Raw genomic sequence first — 17,639 nt, forward strand, 5'->3', positions numbered from 1 at the left:
TGATCTATACACACGCAGATGAGGGTCACTTCATATGAAAAAGAAAGTGAATAAAATGATGTGACTACTTGCCTTTTGAGAAATTTGTAAGTTCGATTTTTTAAAATTCTATTTTTTATCTTTTTTTTAAGTATCACCATTACAGGTATTTATACTCCGGTGAAATTAAGAAATCAAACTGTAAATAATCGAAACTCTCGAATCCATTACTGTACGCTCACACACACACGGTTGTATAACTGCGTATATATCTATGTATGTATCTATGTACCCACACGTCTACATGCGTAGTGAGCAAAATATGACCACTTGTTTATCAGGAAATTTGTAAGTTTGATTTTTAAACAAAATTTTTTTTTAAGTGTCACCATTATATTTATACTCTGGTCATCATCATCATCATCATCAACATTATCATTTAACGTCTGCTTTCCATGTTGGAATGGGTTGAATGGTTCGACTGAGGACTGGCAAGCCAGGAGGCTGCACCAGGCTCCAATATGATCTGGCAATGTTTCTACAGCTGGATACCCTTCCTAACACTAACCACTCTGAGAGTGTAGTGGGTGCTTTTTACATGTCACTGGCATGGAAGCCAGTCGGGTTGCACTGATGCTTACCACACTTGAATGGAGCTTTTTACATGCCACTCAGGCAGTACTGGCGTCAGTAAAGACAACAATTTCACTTGACTCAACAGGTCTTCTCAAGTTCAGCATATTGCCCAACAATTGAAGGGTACTCTTAAATGGACCGTTTATGCGACACTGGCATAGGCCATGGCTACGATCTCACTTGGCTTGCTGGGTCTTCTCAAGCAAAGCATATCTCCAAAGGTCTTGGTCACTAGTCATTGCCTCGGTGAGGCCTAATGTTCAAAGGTCGTGCTTCACCACCTCATCCCAGGTCTTCCTGGGTCTACTTCTTCCACAGGTTCTCTCTACTGTTAGGGTGTGACACTTCTTCGTAGAGTTGCCCTCATCCATACATAACATATGACCATACCAGCACAGTTGTCTCTCTTGCACACATCTGATGCTTCTTATGTCCAACTTTTCTTTCAGGGAACTTATACACTGACATTACTCATCCAGCAGAGCATCCTAGCTTCATTTTTTTATTCAAGCTTACACGTCCTCAGCTGTCACATCCCATGTTTCACTGCCATGTAGCATGGCTGTTCACACACGTGTTATACAGTCTGCCTTTCACTCTGAGAGGCCCTTTGTTACCAGCAGAGGTAGGAACTCTCTGAACTTCGCCCAGGCTATTCTTATTTTAGCAGCTACACTCTCAGAGAATCCACCCGGCTACTGACTTGGTTACCTAGGTAACAGAAGCTATCAACTACTTCTAGTTTTTCCTCCTGGCATACGATGGAAGCTGTTTTCTGCACATTTTCAGTGTTTATTGATCAAATCAAATTTATTGGCAGGAGAAAAGCTCAATGTGCTTAAGCCATGTAAAAAAGAAAAACAGTTACAGTTATATACATAGTTACCACAGTTGTTGAGAGCCTCTTTGAACAAGGGAGTGGTGGGCAGTTGAATGACATTTTGTGGTAGCTTGTTCCACGGGGCTGCAATACAGATGGAGAATGCAGCCTTCTGCCTGCTGAGTCGAAGATGTCGGGGATAGAGTTTGCAATCAGGCCCACGAAGACCCCTATTCAGCTCAGGGGTAAAATCTCTACAAATGGTAGGTTTACATTCCCGTTGAAGATGTTGAAAGCCAGGATGAGATCTCCCCGCATCCTCCGTCGTTTCAGTGAAGGTAATGCCAGCTGTCATTTAAAGTGAAGATAATGCCAGCCCTAGTGCATTGCCACACACAAAAACTATTTTCCCAATTAACCTTCCTTTGATATTGCTGCACCTTTTATGTGTCCACAGCTTACACTGGGTACATCTTATAGAGTTACTACCTACACCTTTTCTACATATTGAACAGGGCCATCTACCTGAAGGGGTTTGTGAATTGTCTGCCTTCCTACTTACTAAAAGTTTGGTTTTTGCTAGATTGGCTGTAAGGCCCTTTGATTCTAGACCTTGCTTCCACACCTGAAACTTCTCTAGTTCTGGTAGTGACTCAGCAATAAGAGCAAGGTCATCAGCATAGAGGAGCTCTCAGAGGCATCCTGTCTTGAATTCCTCTGTTATTGCCTGGAGGACTATGATGAATAAGAGGGGGCTGAGGACTGATCCTTGGTTGTCCCCTACTCCTACCTGGAATTCTTCACTATACTCGTTGCCAGCCCTCACCTTAATGACAGCAGGGCTTGTACAACCCTCACTAACCACTCATCTATCCCTAGTTTCTGCACTGACCACCAGATAAGAGAACAGGGGACCCTGTCAAATCCTTTCTCCATGTCAACAAAAGCCAGGTACAGAGGTTTATCTTTGGCTAGGAATTTCTCCTGAAGCTGTCTTACCAGAAATATAGCATCAATGGTGCTTCTTCCTGGCACAAAACCAAACTGCATCTCATCTAAACTAACTCTCTCTCTAACTGGGCTATGACCCTCTCTGTGACTTTCATCACCTGATCCAACAATTTGATACCTCTGTAATTATTCCTATCTAATGCGTCACCTTTACCTTTGTAGCAGTTGATTATGGTGCTGCTACACCAGTCATTGGGTATGACTCCATGTATCACCTGGTTGAGTATGCGGGTGACTAGTCTATAGCCTACACCACCAGATATTTTAAGCACCTCAGCAGTGATTCCTGATGTGCCAGGGGCTTTCTCTGTCCTCATACCCTTAATTGCTTTATCTACCAAGCTACTGTCAATTCAGATAGCTGGTCCCTCTAAGAAGTAAAATTGTAAATTAGGTATCACTATTATAGGTATTTATACTCTGATGAAATTAAGAAATCAAGTCGTAAATACATGAAATCTTTGAATCCATCACTGTACGTACACACACAGAGTTGCCTATCTATGTATATATTTATGTATGTATATACCCACGTGCCTATGAGAATAGATACCCCATGATCTATAAACATGCAGACGCAGGTCAGTTCATATGAAAAAAAAAAGTGAACAAAATAATATGACCACTTGATTATCGGGAAATTTGTAAATTCAATTTTGAAATTTTCTGGGGTTTTTTTTTTTAAGATAATCAAACCAAATGTTCATCATTTTGAGTCACTCACCCAATAAATATTTCTACAAAATGTGGTGAAAATCTGTTTGGCCATTTTCCAGTAATTTTGCAAACAAAGACTAGTGATTACAATACCCTGCTTTTGCTTATGTGTGCAGGGTAATGAAAACTCAGAACAAAAGAAAAACTTTTACATCAATATATTTAATACAGATTTTTCTTTTTTTTCAACAATATGCATCATTCATAATAATAAAACATGTATTGGAAAGTACAGGAAGAAGAAAATTACGGTGGCATAGATGGAGATTTTCCAATTTCATTTCCATAAAAAACAAAAACTAATTTGTTTGAGGTTTTAAACTAAATGGAACAATAATATGATTCACTTTAATTTTTATGTATACTAATAGACCACAGATTGCCACAAATTAAATGTGTTATCAGTTAAATCTATTAAATTAAAATTTTAGTTAAAAGGTGTCTACTATAAAAAGTCCTTAAAACTTGACAACATATACAGATTTAATAACAGATATTCTTATGACTGATAGGCTTAACTTTCTTTTTTTTTTCCATTTTGATTTTAAAATCACTGACATTAATTTGATATTGTGCATTAAATATTGGGTAACATTATGAGAGCAGGAAGGGATTCTCAGTGACTTAACCCTAATATCATGCAGTGAACATGTTGAAGTTTCGGGAGACTTAAGACAAATCAGTCCAAATATAATTTCTATTTTAAATTGAGATGTGGTGAAATATAAATTTAAAATCAGGAAAGATGAAAAAAAATTAATAAAAATTTTTAAATCATTTTTAACTTTAACCCATTCCTAAGGTTTATTTCAAAATTAAAATTTCTTTTATTACCACCATTTCATAGGAAGTGTAGGAGAAGAAAGAAATATATCACTCGTTTGTAACTATTCAATGATATCATATATCACCACAGTCTATTTACTATTAAAAGTGATTATACAAAAGATATTATTTTGTATTCCAGTTTAAAAACTACGTTTTTCTTTTTCCCTTGTTTCACTTTGAAGAACATCTTTCTTTTTTTTTTCACTTGAAGAACATGTCTTTTGGAATATTTCAAGAGAACTTTCAATTGTGCAAAATAGTTTCATATGCAAGTTGCATTCCTTGGTAAACCTCCATCGCACGTGCTTTCAGAGACAGCTGAAACAAGCAACATTAACATTTGATGATATTGAAACAAATTTTTCACAGTATCAAGAGATTTTTTTCTTTTTTGTTATTGCCTATATATGAATGAGTTTGAGAGAGTATCATAGACAGACAGAGAGTGTGTGTATGTATATTGTGTGTGAGAGAGAGAGGGCAAGAGGCTATAAGTGAAAGAGAATGTATATGTATGAGTGAAAATATGCAAAAGAGAGAGGGAGAGAGAGGGGGGATATGTGTGCTGTGTAACATTAAATAATACCACAAAGATAGTTATAAAGTAAATAAACATTCAATTTAAACAATAGCACTACCATCACATATATGCAGGCAATATATCAACATATTTTATAGACAATCCAGAAGCAGGTAACAAATTAACTGAGAGGAATTAAAAGAGTATTTGGCCCGGGGCACTAAAAATATCTGAGGCATGGTTTTAAACTTGTTTTCTAAGATTTAAGAAATAAAAATAAAATAAAAAACTGGCATAATTACCAATTAATGATTGATAACTGATTCAGTAAAATTGACGTTTATTTTCTGTTAAGCAATATGTAAAGAATAAGGCAATTTTTTAAGCCTTAACATACAAAGCTTTAAAAAGTAATCTAAGGACTCCAGGGAGAGAGAGAAAGAGGTGTGTGTGTGTGTGTGTGTGTGTGTGTGTGTGTGTGTGTGTGTGTGTGTGTGTGTGTGTGTGTGTGTGTGTGTGTGTGTGTGTGTGTGTGTGTGTGTTAGGAATTGCAAAATCTGACAGTTAATTATTATTTCTGCTTTTTCAATAAACCTAATATTGGGTGTCACTCAATGCAGTAGCCATAGATTATAACAAATCAAATTTGGGATGACTCAACTTGCCTTTTCAAAGATTTTGAGAGTTGAGATTAGGCTGTGATTCATAAAGGAAGGTTTGTGTAAATAATAATGAAACCAAAGATAGAAATAATTACAGGTTCATTCTATGAGAATGTCAAGTGACAAAACTATGCATGACAAAAAAAAAAGTGTTCAATTCTGTAACTGTTGCAAACGTCTTTTATATGATAGAAAAAAATTTTGCTGCTTTAGAAAAGCTTTACAGAAATTATCCGCATGAGATAGGATATTCTATTGGTAAATGGAAAGAGGTGTGTGTGTGTGTGTGCAGGATAGCCAGATGGTTAAAGGGTTTGCTTTGCAATCATGAGGACCTGGGTTAGGCCAAAGGGGACAATGTGTTTGAGTTTTCTTGTGTATGTATCCTATTACACCACAGAAATATTGGCATCTGGGCAATTGCCATTTTGTGTAATGTCAGATTATCTCATATCATATGAATGAAATTGGGTAAATGGAAACTGTGTGGAAGCTCCTTGGCTTGGCTGTTCCTGAATTTCAGTGTCATGCTGATTTTCTGTCTGAAAATTATATTAAGACAGCGTGTGTGTGTGTGTGTGTGTGTGTGTGTGTGTGTGTGTGTCTAATACCCAATCATTTATAAGTTAATTCAATGAATACAGAGGTTCATTTGACTGACAGCTGAAAACTCATGATTAGAAATTTTGACTAAGATTTTCACACACACACACACACACACACACACACACACACACATGGCCTAGTGGCTAGGATGTTCCACTCGCAATCATGAGAGTGTGGTTTCGATTCCCAAATTGGATTTGCATTGTGCACTTGAGGAGCAAAACATTTCATGTTATTCCAGTCCACTCCTCAGTTGTAAATGAGTAACTCAGTGACAGACTGTTGCTGTTCTTTTGAGGGGAAATGTTGGTCTGCTTGCCTAACCAGTGAGATGGCATCATTCGAAAGCTACAACAATGCAAAGAAACTCCTTGTGACCAGCAACAATCTGGTCAATACCGTCAATTTCAAGTTACAGCCCCATCAGTGAAGCTACTGCTTTCAACCAGCAAGGGAACCAGCATGTGAAGAAGTAGAAAATAAACTCACTCTCTCAGATACACACAACAGGCTTCTTTTAGTTTCCATCAAACTAATCCATTCACTGAGCCTTTGTTGATCAAGAGCTATAGTAGAAGACACTTGCCCAAGGTGCCATGCAGTGGGATTAAACCCAAAATCATGTAGACAGCAAACAAACATTTCTTTAATCAGTCAGCTATGCCTGTGTAATTACTTTTGAAAAAGAAAAAAAATCTTGTACCTCTTCATTAGAAATTTGTTAGAAATTATATTTGAAATGAAGATAAAGCAATGCAACTAATATTCTGTGAGAACTAAACAAGACTGATTAATGCCAAACAAAACAAGTCATTAGATATGTATGAAATTGTGTTAAAACTGCAGCGCTAGTCATATTCATCACTACAACTGTTATAACATTGAAATCTGCTAAATACTGAATGTGCAAAGCTGAATGTGCAAAGAAGAGTTGTTTATGACTGCTCAGTACTACTATAATTCATCTCAATCTTATACATATATATATGTATGTATGTATGTATGCATGTATGTATATGATTAATGGAGAGAGACAGAAGAGAGAAGATACGAGAATCTTTGTTGATCACTACAACTGTTTTGACCCAGCTAGCATCAATCCCTTGCGGATAGGATACTGAACATCTGGTTTAGGTGTATCCATTGGTGTAGATGTATCTTCTCAGGTGATTTCAAGAAATATCTCAACAAAATAACTCAACTTTCGCAAGATTTCTTCTTGGTCTTCGTATATAGAAATGGCAATTTAAGGGATACAGCTTTATTCTTATAGAAGATCCATAACAAATATCAGATACAAAAAGAAACAAGTACACAATACTAGAGTGTTGCAGTTTGCTTGAAGCATTGTAGTACAGAAGCTGAACAATGAATGAAGGTTTCTAACGATGCAGAGAGTTTATATTTCAGGTGCAAACTCCTATCTTCAGAAGAATACAGTCAAAGAAATGTGTATTTACACAAATCCTGCCATTTTGGATAGTCCAGTGCTTGTGCCAGCAAGTTATCTTCTTTTCTACTCTAGGCACAAGGCACAAAATTTTGGAGGGAGGGGGCCAGTTGATTAGATCGACCTCAGTACGCAACTAGTACTTAATTTATTGTCCCCAAAAGGATGAAAGTCAAAGTCGACCTCGGCAGAATTTGAACTCAGAACGAAAAGAGGAACAAAATACCACTAAGCATTTTGCCCGGCACGTTAACATTTCTACCAGCTTGCCACAAGCTATCTTCTTGTGCCAGCACAAGCACTGGTCTATCCAAAATGGTAAAATCTATGCAAACACACATTTCTTTGATGGCATTCTTCTGAAGAGAGGTCTTTGCACCTGAAATATAAAGCTATTTTTAAAACTTTCTGCATAATTATTCTTTATTTTCTGAACTAAAATAGTTACCACAAGACATCTCATCCAACTCTCTAACAATCTTATCAATTTACCATACTAGATTGGTATCTTAAATCTCTATCCTGAATGATGAAAGGAAAAGTTGACCTCAGCAAGATTTGAACTCAGAGTACAGGAGTTGGAACATATATTACGAGGCATTCAGTCTGATGCTTTAACAACTCTACCAAAGATGAGGTTAAAAGTTTGTAAAAATTACAATGATCATATTACAAGTATCTGAAAACTAAGTGCAATAGTTTGAAACTTAGAGCATCACAAGTGTTAATTAATGTTTCTCAATATTATTTAAACAATTAATCCATGCAATAGTAAAGGTAAAAATGACATGCCAACATTGATGTCCATGCAATTAGATTAAGTGATTGGGGAGCAAGCTCTGAGGTGTGAATCAGTCGGAATCTTGGAGTGGAATGTGCAGTGAAATGGTTATTCAAAGAAAAAAAAAATGTTAGTAACTCATTAATTTACTTTAAAATATATATATTATATATTTAAAATATTAACTGTTTCCTCAAATATGATGTACACAATAAATATCAACTAACAATATTTTTTTTCCATAAAAAAAAGGAAAATTTTATGAAAATGCAAATGGTAATCCATGTTTTGGTGAAATGGTAATAAAATAAGGATTAATTGAAATTTAAAAACAAAAAAAAAAATCATGTTATGATGAGTCAATATTTCAGATAATTATTTTATAAAAATTTGCCATGGAGTTTATTAACTGATTTTATTTGGAAAACATCCAGTAACTTATATATCAAAAGCAACTGATTTGTTTCATATCAGCAACTGGTATCTGGAATTATACATAATACTGAATTCCTTCTTTAACTTTCCAATCATTACATACTCATTTCTACACTTACCAATTCTACATTCAAAGATTATGTGAGATGTTTCACCTTAGAATTCAGCTCCAACCAGAATACTGAAGTCAAATATTTATCAGACCAGTATATGAAGGAGAGATTATACATTTTGATACTTTGCTGGAAGCTATAGTTATAAATCTCTTTAAATCACGTTGAAACGATACAGCAATCCTTCTGATAAGATCTAAAAGGAAAGCATACTTTGCTCTGTGTGGGGTGGGGGTAGTATCAGGAAAGCAGCTTCTTTGAGAGGCATAGGGGCAAGTTTGGTGGATCTTTCATAATAAAAATTTAGGATAATTTTGAATCTCGACAAATGCAAGGAAAAAGATTTTGGGGGTGAGATATAAATTCATAAGAATATTAAAATCTTTTAGTAAAGGAGTATTTAAAACTAACCCATCTAAGATTGCCTCTTTACTCTGCCATACAAAATTTGTCCATTTTAAAATATTTATATCCAAATTACTTCTTTCCATTATGATAGAATCTTTTGTCAAATTATATTCCAAACATTCAAGCAATGATTAATTTTAATTAAATTCCTTTATTTCATGAATACATTAAATAAATTGAAACATTTAGATTCTGTAGTTCATTAAAAAAGTGTTTTTAGCACCAAAGTTGTTTAAATAATGGCTACTAAAGAGTCTAAAAGAAAATAATTATAATTCTTTTTAGCAAAGACTAAACTAAATGCTTACACCTTTATCTTTGTAAGTAATTTCGGGAAACAGGAATAAATGTTTAAGTGAGATGGTGGGGGGTGTAACTGAAAATATTTAAGAAACTTCCAACACCATTTTTGCAATATATTTAGCGACCACATATAGGTTTCTTCACAAAAATATGAGTGTTTTTTTGTTGTTATTTCTAGCAAATTTAATGACTATGTAGAGGCTAATCCAGGTTTATACAAACTTTTGACATCTTATGAATCAATAAATAAAATGAAATTTCAACCGTTCTTGCAATCAGACCCCCCACCCACACCCGTTACTTTTTCTCTCCCATCTTCATTGTGCACATTGAACTCATTTGAAATGCAAATAAAAAAGGAAAGAAAATTAAAAAATTAAAACAAATGAAAAAAAAAAATACATGAAATAACAACAACAACAAACATCCAGTACTGAGACTAGTATATAACAATTTACTAGTATGCAATAATCTCGACTACAAAACTTACCTGCACTTGACATGTATTTTGTATTGGCGGAGAAGTAGTCTGAAGACAAGAAGAAAGCCGATGACAATTGTGAAGAGTACAGAAAGGTAAATAAAGTAGCAGGCAGGGAGGAGGTGAGGGAAGGGAAAGAATTTTGGTCAGATTAAGAGAAAGGAAGGAAGAGATGGGAAGGAGGATAGAAACATTTGGTAAGTATACAAAGTTGTCTCAAGACGAATCGTGTGTCGTCACCCTTGATGTAACTGTGACATTTCAAGAAGACACAGCAGAGCAGTTCCCAACTATTGTTACAAACAAGTTATATTTAATGGCACCAAGGAAGCCGATGCTCTATGTTGACATTTGATAACTTAAACAGCATTTTAATAATAGATTTCATTTTTCTTTTCTTTTCTTTTTCATTAAATAATGAATTATAGTGTTTAATCCTTTTGATAGCAACTCATCTAAAATAGTCTCTCGTTCTACAATACATACTTCCTGTTCAAAAATTATCTAAATTAAAACTTTTCATCAAAATTTCATGTTGATTTAAGTTTTTAACACCAGATTAATAATGACAAACTTATTTTACTAAATTCTTTGTTATTTTCAAAATTGACTATGATAAAGTTACTGTATTTTATCAAAAATATGGTAATGAAATGATTAAGATAAAATTTTGAAAGTACATTTAAAAATAGACTAATTACACTTTATTATAATACTACAAACAAAAAAAGAAGGAAAAGACCAATGAAAATAGATATATAACCACCATCACCACTAACACCACAAGCATTAGTTAATTTCTTAAATGAGTAGCAATAATAGATAAAATTATATATATATAAAAAAAAGGTAACAATCAGAATAAAAAAAGAGCAGCAATTTGCAAAAGAAAGAGTAAAATTTTTTCCTCAACCCCACATCATCTTCATTAATAAGAAGATAAAACAAGAGTTTACATCCCTATAATTAATCTTTATTTGCCATGCTGTCAGACAAATTTTAAAAGTTAAAAAAAAACTATTTTAATTTTATCAAACATGGCAATTCTGTCTACTTCTTTTTCAGTCTACACAGCCCAAAGTTCCATTATAGAATATTTCAGAATAATTACTAACTGTCACTCCTCTGACTATATACTTAGATGTAGTTTTCACTGCCAGTAAGACCAAATGTTAAACAGAACTTGGGTATACTCAACACTTCTAGCTATACATAAGTGTAACTATATACAGTAAGATATTCTATATGGCACACATTATGTCTCTCTCATCATTGTTGTTGTTTGATGTCCACTTTTCCATGAATGGGCCAGGTGGAATTTGTCAAAGCAGGTTTTCTATGAGCAGGCACCATTCCTGTTGCCAACCCTCATCTGTTTCCAAGCAAGCTAATATTACCCCATAGCTAAACATGCTTTTCATGGAAGAATGAAAATGAACGTCACTAGTATGATGGTGATGCTCATTTTCAATCACACGACACCTAGACAGGGTACACAGAAACACACATACATATACACACAGATGATATATCTTCACAAAACTAAACTTAACTTACAAAGGGTCATACAAAGACAAATAAATATAATAAAATATTAACCTAATTTCAGTTTGGAATTTTAAACTTTTTTCTCGTGTTTTGATAACTGGACACCAATATATGTGAATACAATTTGACTGCTTTTTAAGCTGATATTTTTTATCAATTAGTTGGTGGGGAGAACGCATTTAAAAAAAAGAAACATGAAGACAAAAGCACCAAAATCGTAAAACTTTTTAGCAGAAATCACTGGTACTCAAGGGAAAAGAATAACAGGCCTCTTCAGTTTCTGTCGACCAAATCTACTCACAAGGCTTTGGTCAGCCTGGGGGCTACAGTACAAGACAAGAGTTTAAGGTGCCACACAATGGGACTGAAACCAAGATCACGTAGTTGGGAAGTAAGCTTCTCAACCAAACAGCACATCTGCACCTATCTAATTAGTTTCTTTTTTTGTTTTGTTTTTATTGCAGCTACTGAAGCAAATTAATAAGCTTATACTCTTAAGAGTGTCTAAGGTCGAAAAAAAAGACAAGATGAAGCTTTAGGGTTACTGTTGTTTTGTAGCCTGAAGTGAATTGATCAAGCAGACATATGGCACACAGGTAGTTGGTTGAACAGATCTGTAGCTTCAGTTATGTCTCTGCCTTACTGAAGGTCAAACAGCATACTGTGATGAAATCACATAGACTGTAATAAGATTGTTTGAATATGTTACACTGCTTCATCTGTTTTTATACATTAGATTGCCCAGAAAACACATCTACAATCAAAAAGGTATCCCAGCAGTGACCATCCATCTTTTCACCACACAGTGCATCCAGAACCACATATCCTCATAATTATAGAATAATTAAACTATATATATATATACATACACACACACAACCAGTCTCTATTTTCTAAGAGAGGAAAATACTTAGAAATGAAAATGTAAAATAAATTTTGAAAACAAATACTGGAGGAAAAAAAATTGTAGTACATGCTCTGGTGTGAGAATATAACAAAATGAGAACATTGATTTAAATTGTTCAACATAAAACATAAGTATATTGACTTTGCAGTCAATATATGCCAGAACAGATCAAGATGCTTTGCTATTAATTTTTTGATGAACATGATTTACATGAAGGAAAACAAAAAAAAAAAGGAGAAAGAAAAGGAGGAAGAAGAGGGGGGAAGAAGAGGGGAGGAAGAAGAGGGGAAGAAGAAGAGGGGAAGAAGAAGAGGGGAAGAAGAAGAGGGGAAGAAGAAGAGGGGAAGAAGAAGAGGGGAAGAAGAAGAGGGGAAGAAGAAGAGGGGAAGAAGAAGAGGGGAAGAAGAAGAGGGGAAGAAGAAGAGGGGAGGAAGAAGAGGGGAGGAAGAAGAGGGGAGGAAGAAGAGGGGAGGAAGAAGAGGGGAGGAAGAAGAGGGGAAGAAGAGGGGAGGAAGAAGAGGGGAGGAAGAAGAGGGGAGGAAGAAGAGGGGAGGAAGAAGAGGGGAGGAAGAAGAGGGGAGGAAGAAGAGGGGAGGAAGAAGAGGGGAGGAAGAAGAGGGGAAGAAGAAGAGGGGAGGAAGAAGAGGGGAGGAAGAAGAGGGGAGGAAGAAGAGGGAAGAAGAAGAGGGGAGGAAGAAGAGGGGAAGAAGAAGAGGGGAGGAAGAAGAGGGGAGGAAGAAGAGGGGAGGAAGAAGAGGGGAGGAAGACGAGGGGAGGAAGAAGAGGGGAGGAAGAAGAGGGGAGGAAGAAGAAGAGAAGGAGGAGGAAGGGGAGAACAAAATAGAATACAGTTAAAGTTTTAGAAGACACTTCTTTTCTGCCATTAATTATATTCTTTGCTTTATGTTTAAATCAGGAAAAAGATTATTATGAAGAAATTTAATTTCTCTGGATTGTTCCAACACCCGCCACCCATCTCCCATCATCATCACTTAACTTGTTTTAGGTAGTTCAATAGGGGTTGATGAGCTAGAGGACTGCACCATGCTCCAGTCTGATTTGGCATGGTTTCCACAGCTGGATGCCCTTCCTAATGCCAACCACTTTACAGTGTACACTGTAGTGTGTGTGTGGGGGGCAATTTTTTCATACATGGCACCAGCATTACTGTGGTTGCCAAGTAACTTGCAAGGTAACACCTCTCAATTGAATCAAGGGGAGAAGTACTGAGAAAGGTGGCTTTATGCCAGGTAAAACATCAACCGTTTTGATACTAACCCACCTGAGACCGCCCTTGGTTTTATGATATAGACTTCATGCTTTGAAGTGATTTCAGTTAAAACTTTCCATCAAAATTCAGTGTTAATTTATGTTCCAGTTACCAGCTTAATAATGACTAAATTATTTTACTAAATTCTTCATTACTTTCAGCCATAATTGAAACAAAGGCAATGTATTTCAACAGAAATATCGTAACAAAGGGGTTAAAACATGATAGGGGAACAGGAAAAGGTGTCTTGCTCTAAGGGAGATATATGGTACTCCAGCTGGAAGAAAAGGAGGATGGTTAAAATTCCTTACTTGGCATTTTAATTATATTTTCACTGATGCCAATAACAAAAATAACAGGTTATTGAGGAAGCCCTTGTGGGTGACATTCCAGAATGTATTTTCAAAGGACTACTGATGTCTTGATTTAAAATATTGACTCTTTAGCTGACAAGCACACATACTTGTGTATTTTATGTATTTCACTATTTTAGCTCTACTTTAGAGCATTGAGCACTTAGTATTTATTACATAAAGGATACAACATATTGCCCAGTCCAGGAATTGAACCTACAAGTTTATGATCATAAGACTAACACCACAACCACTAAGCTATGTAAAGACTCAGCTACATTAATTAAAAAATGAAAACACTTTTGGTCTATGAAGATTTACAGTGCCTTTGATGTCAAGATAGAGTTTTTTTCATTAGATATGCAAATTGAATTAATTTTATTTTTTTCATTTCAACAATTCTTTTTTTTACAAAACTATTTTACCCAAGTTTAGTTTACAGAACTTTATCCCAATATTCAATCCTTCAATTCTGTGCTCTTGTCTTATTTACCTTAATCATAATAATCATTTAATGTCCCCTTTTCTATGCTGACAAGAACAGGTAAACCAGAGGGCCCTGCCAGGTACATCACATCTGTTTTGGCCTGATTTCTACAGCTGGATGCCCTTCCTAACACCAACTACTTTACAGAGTGTATTGGGTGCTTTTTACATGGTACCAGTACTGTTGATGTCACCAAGTACCTGCAAGATAAGACCCCTCATCAGAGTTGGGTATAGTATTGAGGGATAAGAAACCAAGACAAAGGGACAGGAGCATGTGTCTTGCTGAAGGTGAATACATGGCTATCATCATTAAACATCCATTTTCCATGTTGGCATCGGCTGGATGGTTTGACAAGGACTTGCAAGCCAGAAGTCTGCACCAGGCTTCACTGTCTGTTTTAGCAGGGTTTTTATAGCTAGATGCCCTTCCCAACACCAACCAACCACTCCCTTTTTTTTTTTTAATATTGCTATTATTGTTCAGTGAAAGCAAGAACTTTATAATTTTTCCATGAAATAAATGTTTCAGGTTTACAGGCAAAATTTTTTGAACAACAGAGTAATGAAAGCAAGCAAACAAGAGAAAATTTAGTAACAATATTATTATAATTTAAGTGCAACACAATAAATAACTCTATGAACTCTATGATAGCCACAAAATTAGAAATCACTGACAGATACAGCTTTTCTGTCACAGATTACATTTTTCTTTTATCTTTTAATTGATTCAGTCATTGAACTGCAACAATGCAGGGGTACTTCCTTTGGAGGGCTTTAGTTGAACAAACTGACCCCAGTATTAACTTTTGTTTTTACTTAAAGTCTGATGCTCATTGTCTCAGTCTCTTTTGCCAAACTGCTAAGCCAGTCGCTCGTTCGCTCACTCACTCACTCATTCTCACTCGCTCGCTCTTTCAATGGGCTTCTACATGATTTCTGTCAACCAAATTCCTTCACAAGGCAATGATCAGCCTGGCGATATAGTAGAAGACATTTGCCCATGGTGCAGCACAGTAAGACTAAACCTGAAACACAGTCATGCCTGTGCCTATTTATTAAACAAAATTAACATAGTAGTAGATGAATATAAAATGCAACAAAGAACAAGTTATAAAAAGAAACTGGTGTGGCAGACATTATAAAAAGAAACAAGTTATAAGTAGAAACTGGTGTGGCAGACATTATTAACACAGTGGTTTCCCTCATTTCTCTGAAATCATTGATTCTATCTTCAGATGCTTAAAATATGTGACTATTTTTGCACCATAAAAGAAAGCATAAGCTCCAAAATAATTCTAATTATTGTCATGTTTCCCTAGGGTAACATGACACCCTGAAGGAAAACCACTATATTAGAGCAATATTTACCCCTTGATAATGAAACAAAATTTGTAAGTTTACTTTGATAATGAAACAAAATTTGTAAGTTTACTTTGATAATGAAACAAAATTTGTAAATTTACTTAGACAAAGATTAAAATAGCTTTATGCTTTTCTTTTTTTTTTTTTTTTTGAAGGTTTTTTTCTGGTTTGGAGTAAAAGATTTCATTATAAAACGCTTTTGAATAATTTGAAGTAACTGAAAATAGATGCTTAATAAATAAATAAATATATTTTGAAAACCATCACAGTTTTAGAAATTTGTAGTTCTATCAAAAACAAAAAAAAAATATATGAAAATTGAAGTATTAGAGTATTAGGGAAATATTCAAGTTAATTAAATATTAGGAGAAAAATAAAGTTAAGTGAAAGACCAGTTAGGATTTAACTTGCATATTTAATAATGTTAAAAGATTAGTTAGTGCTCATGCTATAAATGAACAGAAAAGTGATAACGTTTTTAAATAGTTTTCTTTTTTTTTTAATTTAAAATTGTAAGGAATAACCTAGTAGTGTTTGGCAATACCAATATAGAAATAGATATTGATAAAATTAAGTTTTAGCTGAGATTAATTTGAGAGGAAGAAGAAGGAAAAAACACCATACCATACAATTTTTAAAGTATTTGTTTAGAAAGCAAAGAAAAAGAACATCAAAGTTAAAAAAGAAAAACCAGGCGTAGTTGTAATAGCCAATAACTTTTGCATTTACTCACAGTGAAACTAGGATTTCCAGGCTGTATTTTAAGCTCTGCCAATACCCAGATGCCATTGGTCAGTTTGAGTGATTGATACAACATATCTTGTCCTTCGACATTCCTCTTGGCAATAGTGAAAATATTGTTGTTTCTAAGTTTTTGGGAAACCATATCTACAAAATAGCAATTAGTTGTAAATCGTTAAAATACATTATGAATTAATACAGAAGAAAATAACTGGCAGCATCTACAACATTAACTCTTTTGTAAGTGACTCAAGGTGTTGAACTTATGATCATAATGTCATGGGTTTGATTCCTGAAACAGGAAGTTCATTGTGTCCTTGAGCAAGGTACTTCATTTCACATTGCTCCTGCCTACTCAGCTGAAAATGAACACCAGCCTAGTGCTTGTGCAGATATCTCTCCCTCTAGCTGTCAAATCCTGGATGTTTCACTTTGTGAGGATCAGAAGGGCCAGGAAGGTATCTATGAATGGCTGTGGCTACCTAAGCACTTTAAGTAAAAGCATGAGGTGTGCTACTAAATCATATTTTAGCCCTTTCGCATTCAGGTTTCTTTGTCAAATGCAATGTTTATTTATTCACATTGGCCAATTTAAATGCTACCAAGTTAAGGTAATAAATATTTTTCTTTTGAAAATTAGAATTCATTTCATCATTTTGTATAACCATGAAAAAACTTGAGAAAAATTAAATCATAATTATTGTATGTATGCCATATTTCCATGGAGGCAAAAGTATACTTTGAAAGTTACCCGTCATAGATTGGGTAACACTCTAGCATATATACATATTATATATATAACTTACAATATCATTCGGACCGTAATTATTTTCATAATTTAGGCATGAGGCCTGAAATATGGGTGAGATTATAATAAGACAGTAATTGACTTAACTACTCTTGAGTACAAAAACTGCATTCCTATGCCAAGCCGTGTTTAGCCAGTGTAGCAGAGTAAGCTCATCAAACCAGTGTGACCTCTTGGTGGAGAGAACATGCTGAAGCCTTCATCCCACGGTGGACCAAACATAAGCAATCTAATCCAAGAATGAATTAACTAAACATGAATGCTTTATAAAAGAGACATGCAGGCAGTTTGGTGTTGAGAGAGCTAATGTGGTGGCTTTCATCTTTTACTTGTTTTGATCATAAGACTGTGGTTATGCTGAGAATCTGCCTTGAAGGGTTTAGTCAAACAAATCCAACGCAGTACATTTTC

General features: G+C 35.0%; 1 protein-coding gene across 4 annotated transcripts in view; it reads right to left on the reverse strand.

Annotated features, from left to right (window-relative positions):
• Positions 1 to 3,306: 3,306 nt before the first annotated feature.
• Positions 3,307 to 17,639, reverse strand: part of LOC106871264 (AP-1 complex subunit beta-1) — a 63,481-nt gene continuing 49,148 nt past the window's right edge. For 2 of the 4 annotated variants that reach the window (XM_014917627.3, XM_014917625.3), the window contains 3 exons: positions 16,413 to 16,567; positions 9,760 to 9,798; positions 3,307 to 4,309 (listed from right to left, as the gene is read on the reverse strand). In XM_014917627.3, coding sequence (XP_014773113.1) covers positions 4,235 to 4,309; positions 9,760 to 9,798; positions 16,413 to 16,567 — 269 coding nt within the window. In that variant the 3' untranslated portion in view covers positions 3,307 to 4,234. The remainder of the gene's footprint in view (positions 4,310 to 9,759; positions 9,799 to 16,412; positions 16,568 to 17,639) is intronic. The other 2 variants (XM_089365293.1, XM_014917626.3) reach the window with 1 other exon arrangement.

Source organism: Octopus bimaculoides, chromosome Z (assembly GCF_046866305.1).
Source record: "Octopus bimaculoides isolate indiv1 chromosome Z, ASM4686630v1, whole genome shotgun sequence".
NCBI classification, from domain to species: domain Eukaryota; kingdom Metazoa; phylum Mollusca; class Cephalopoda; order Octopoda; family Octopodidae; genus Octopus; species Octopus bimaculoides.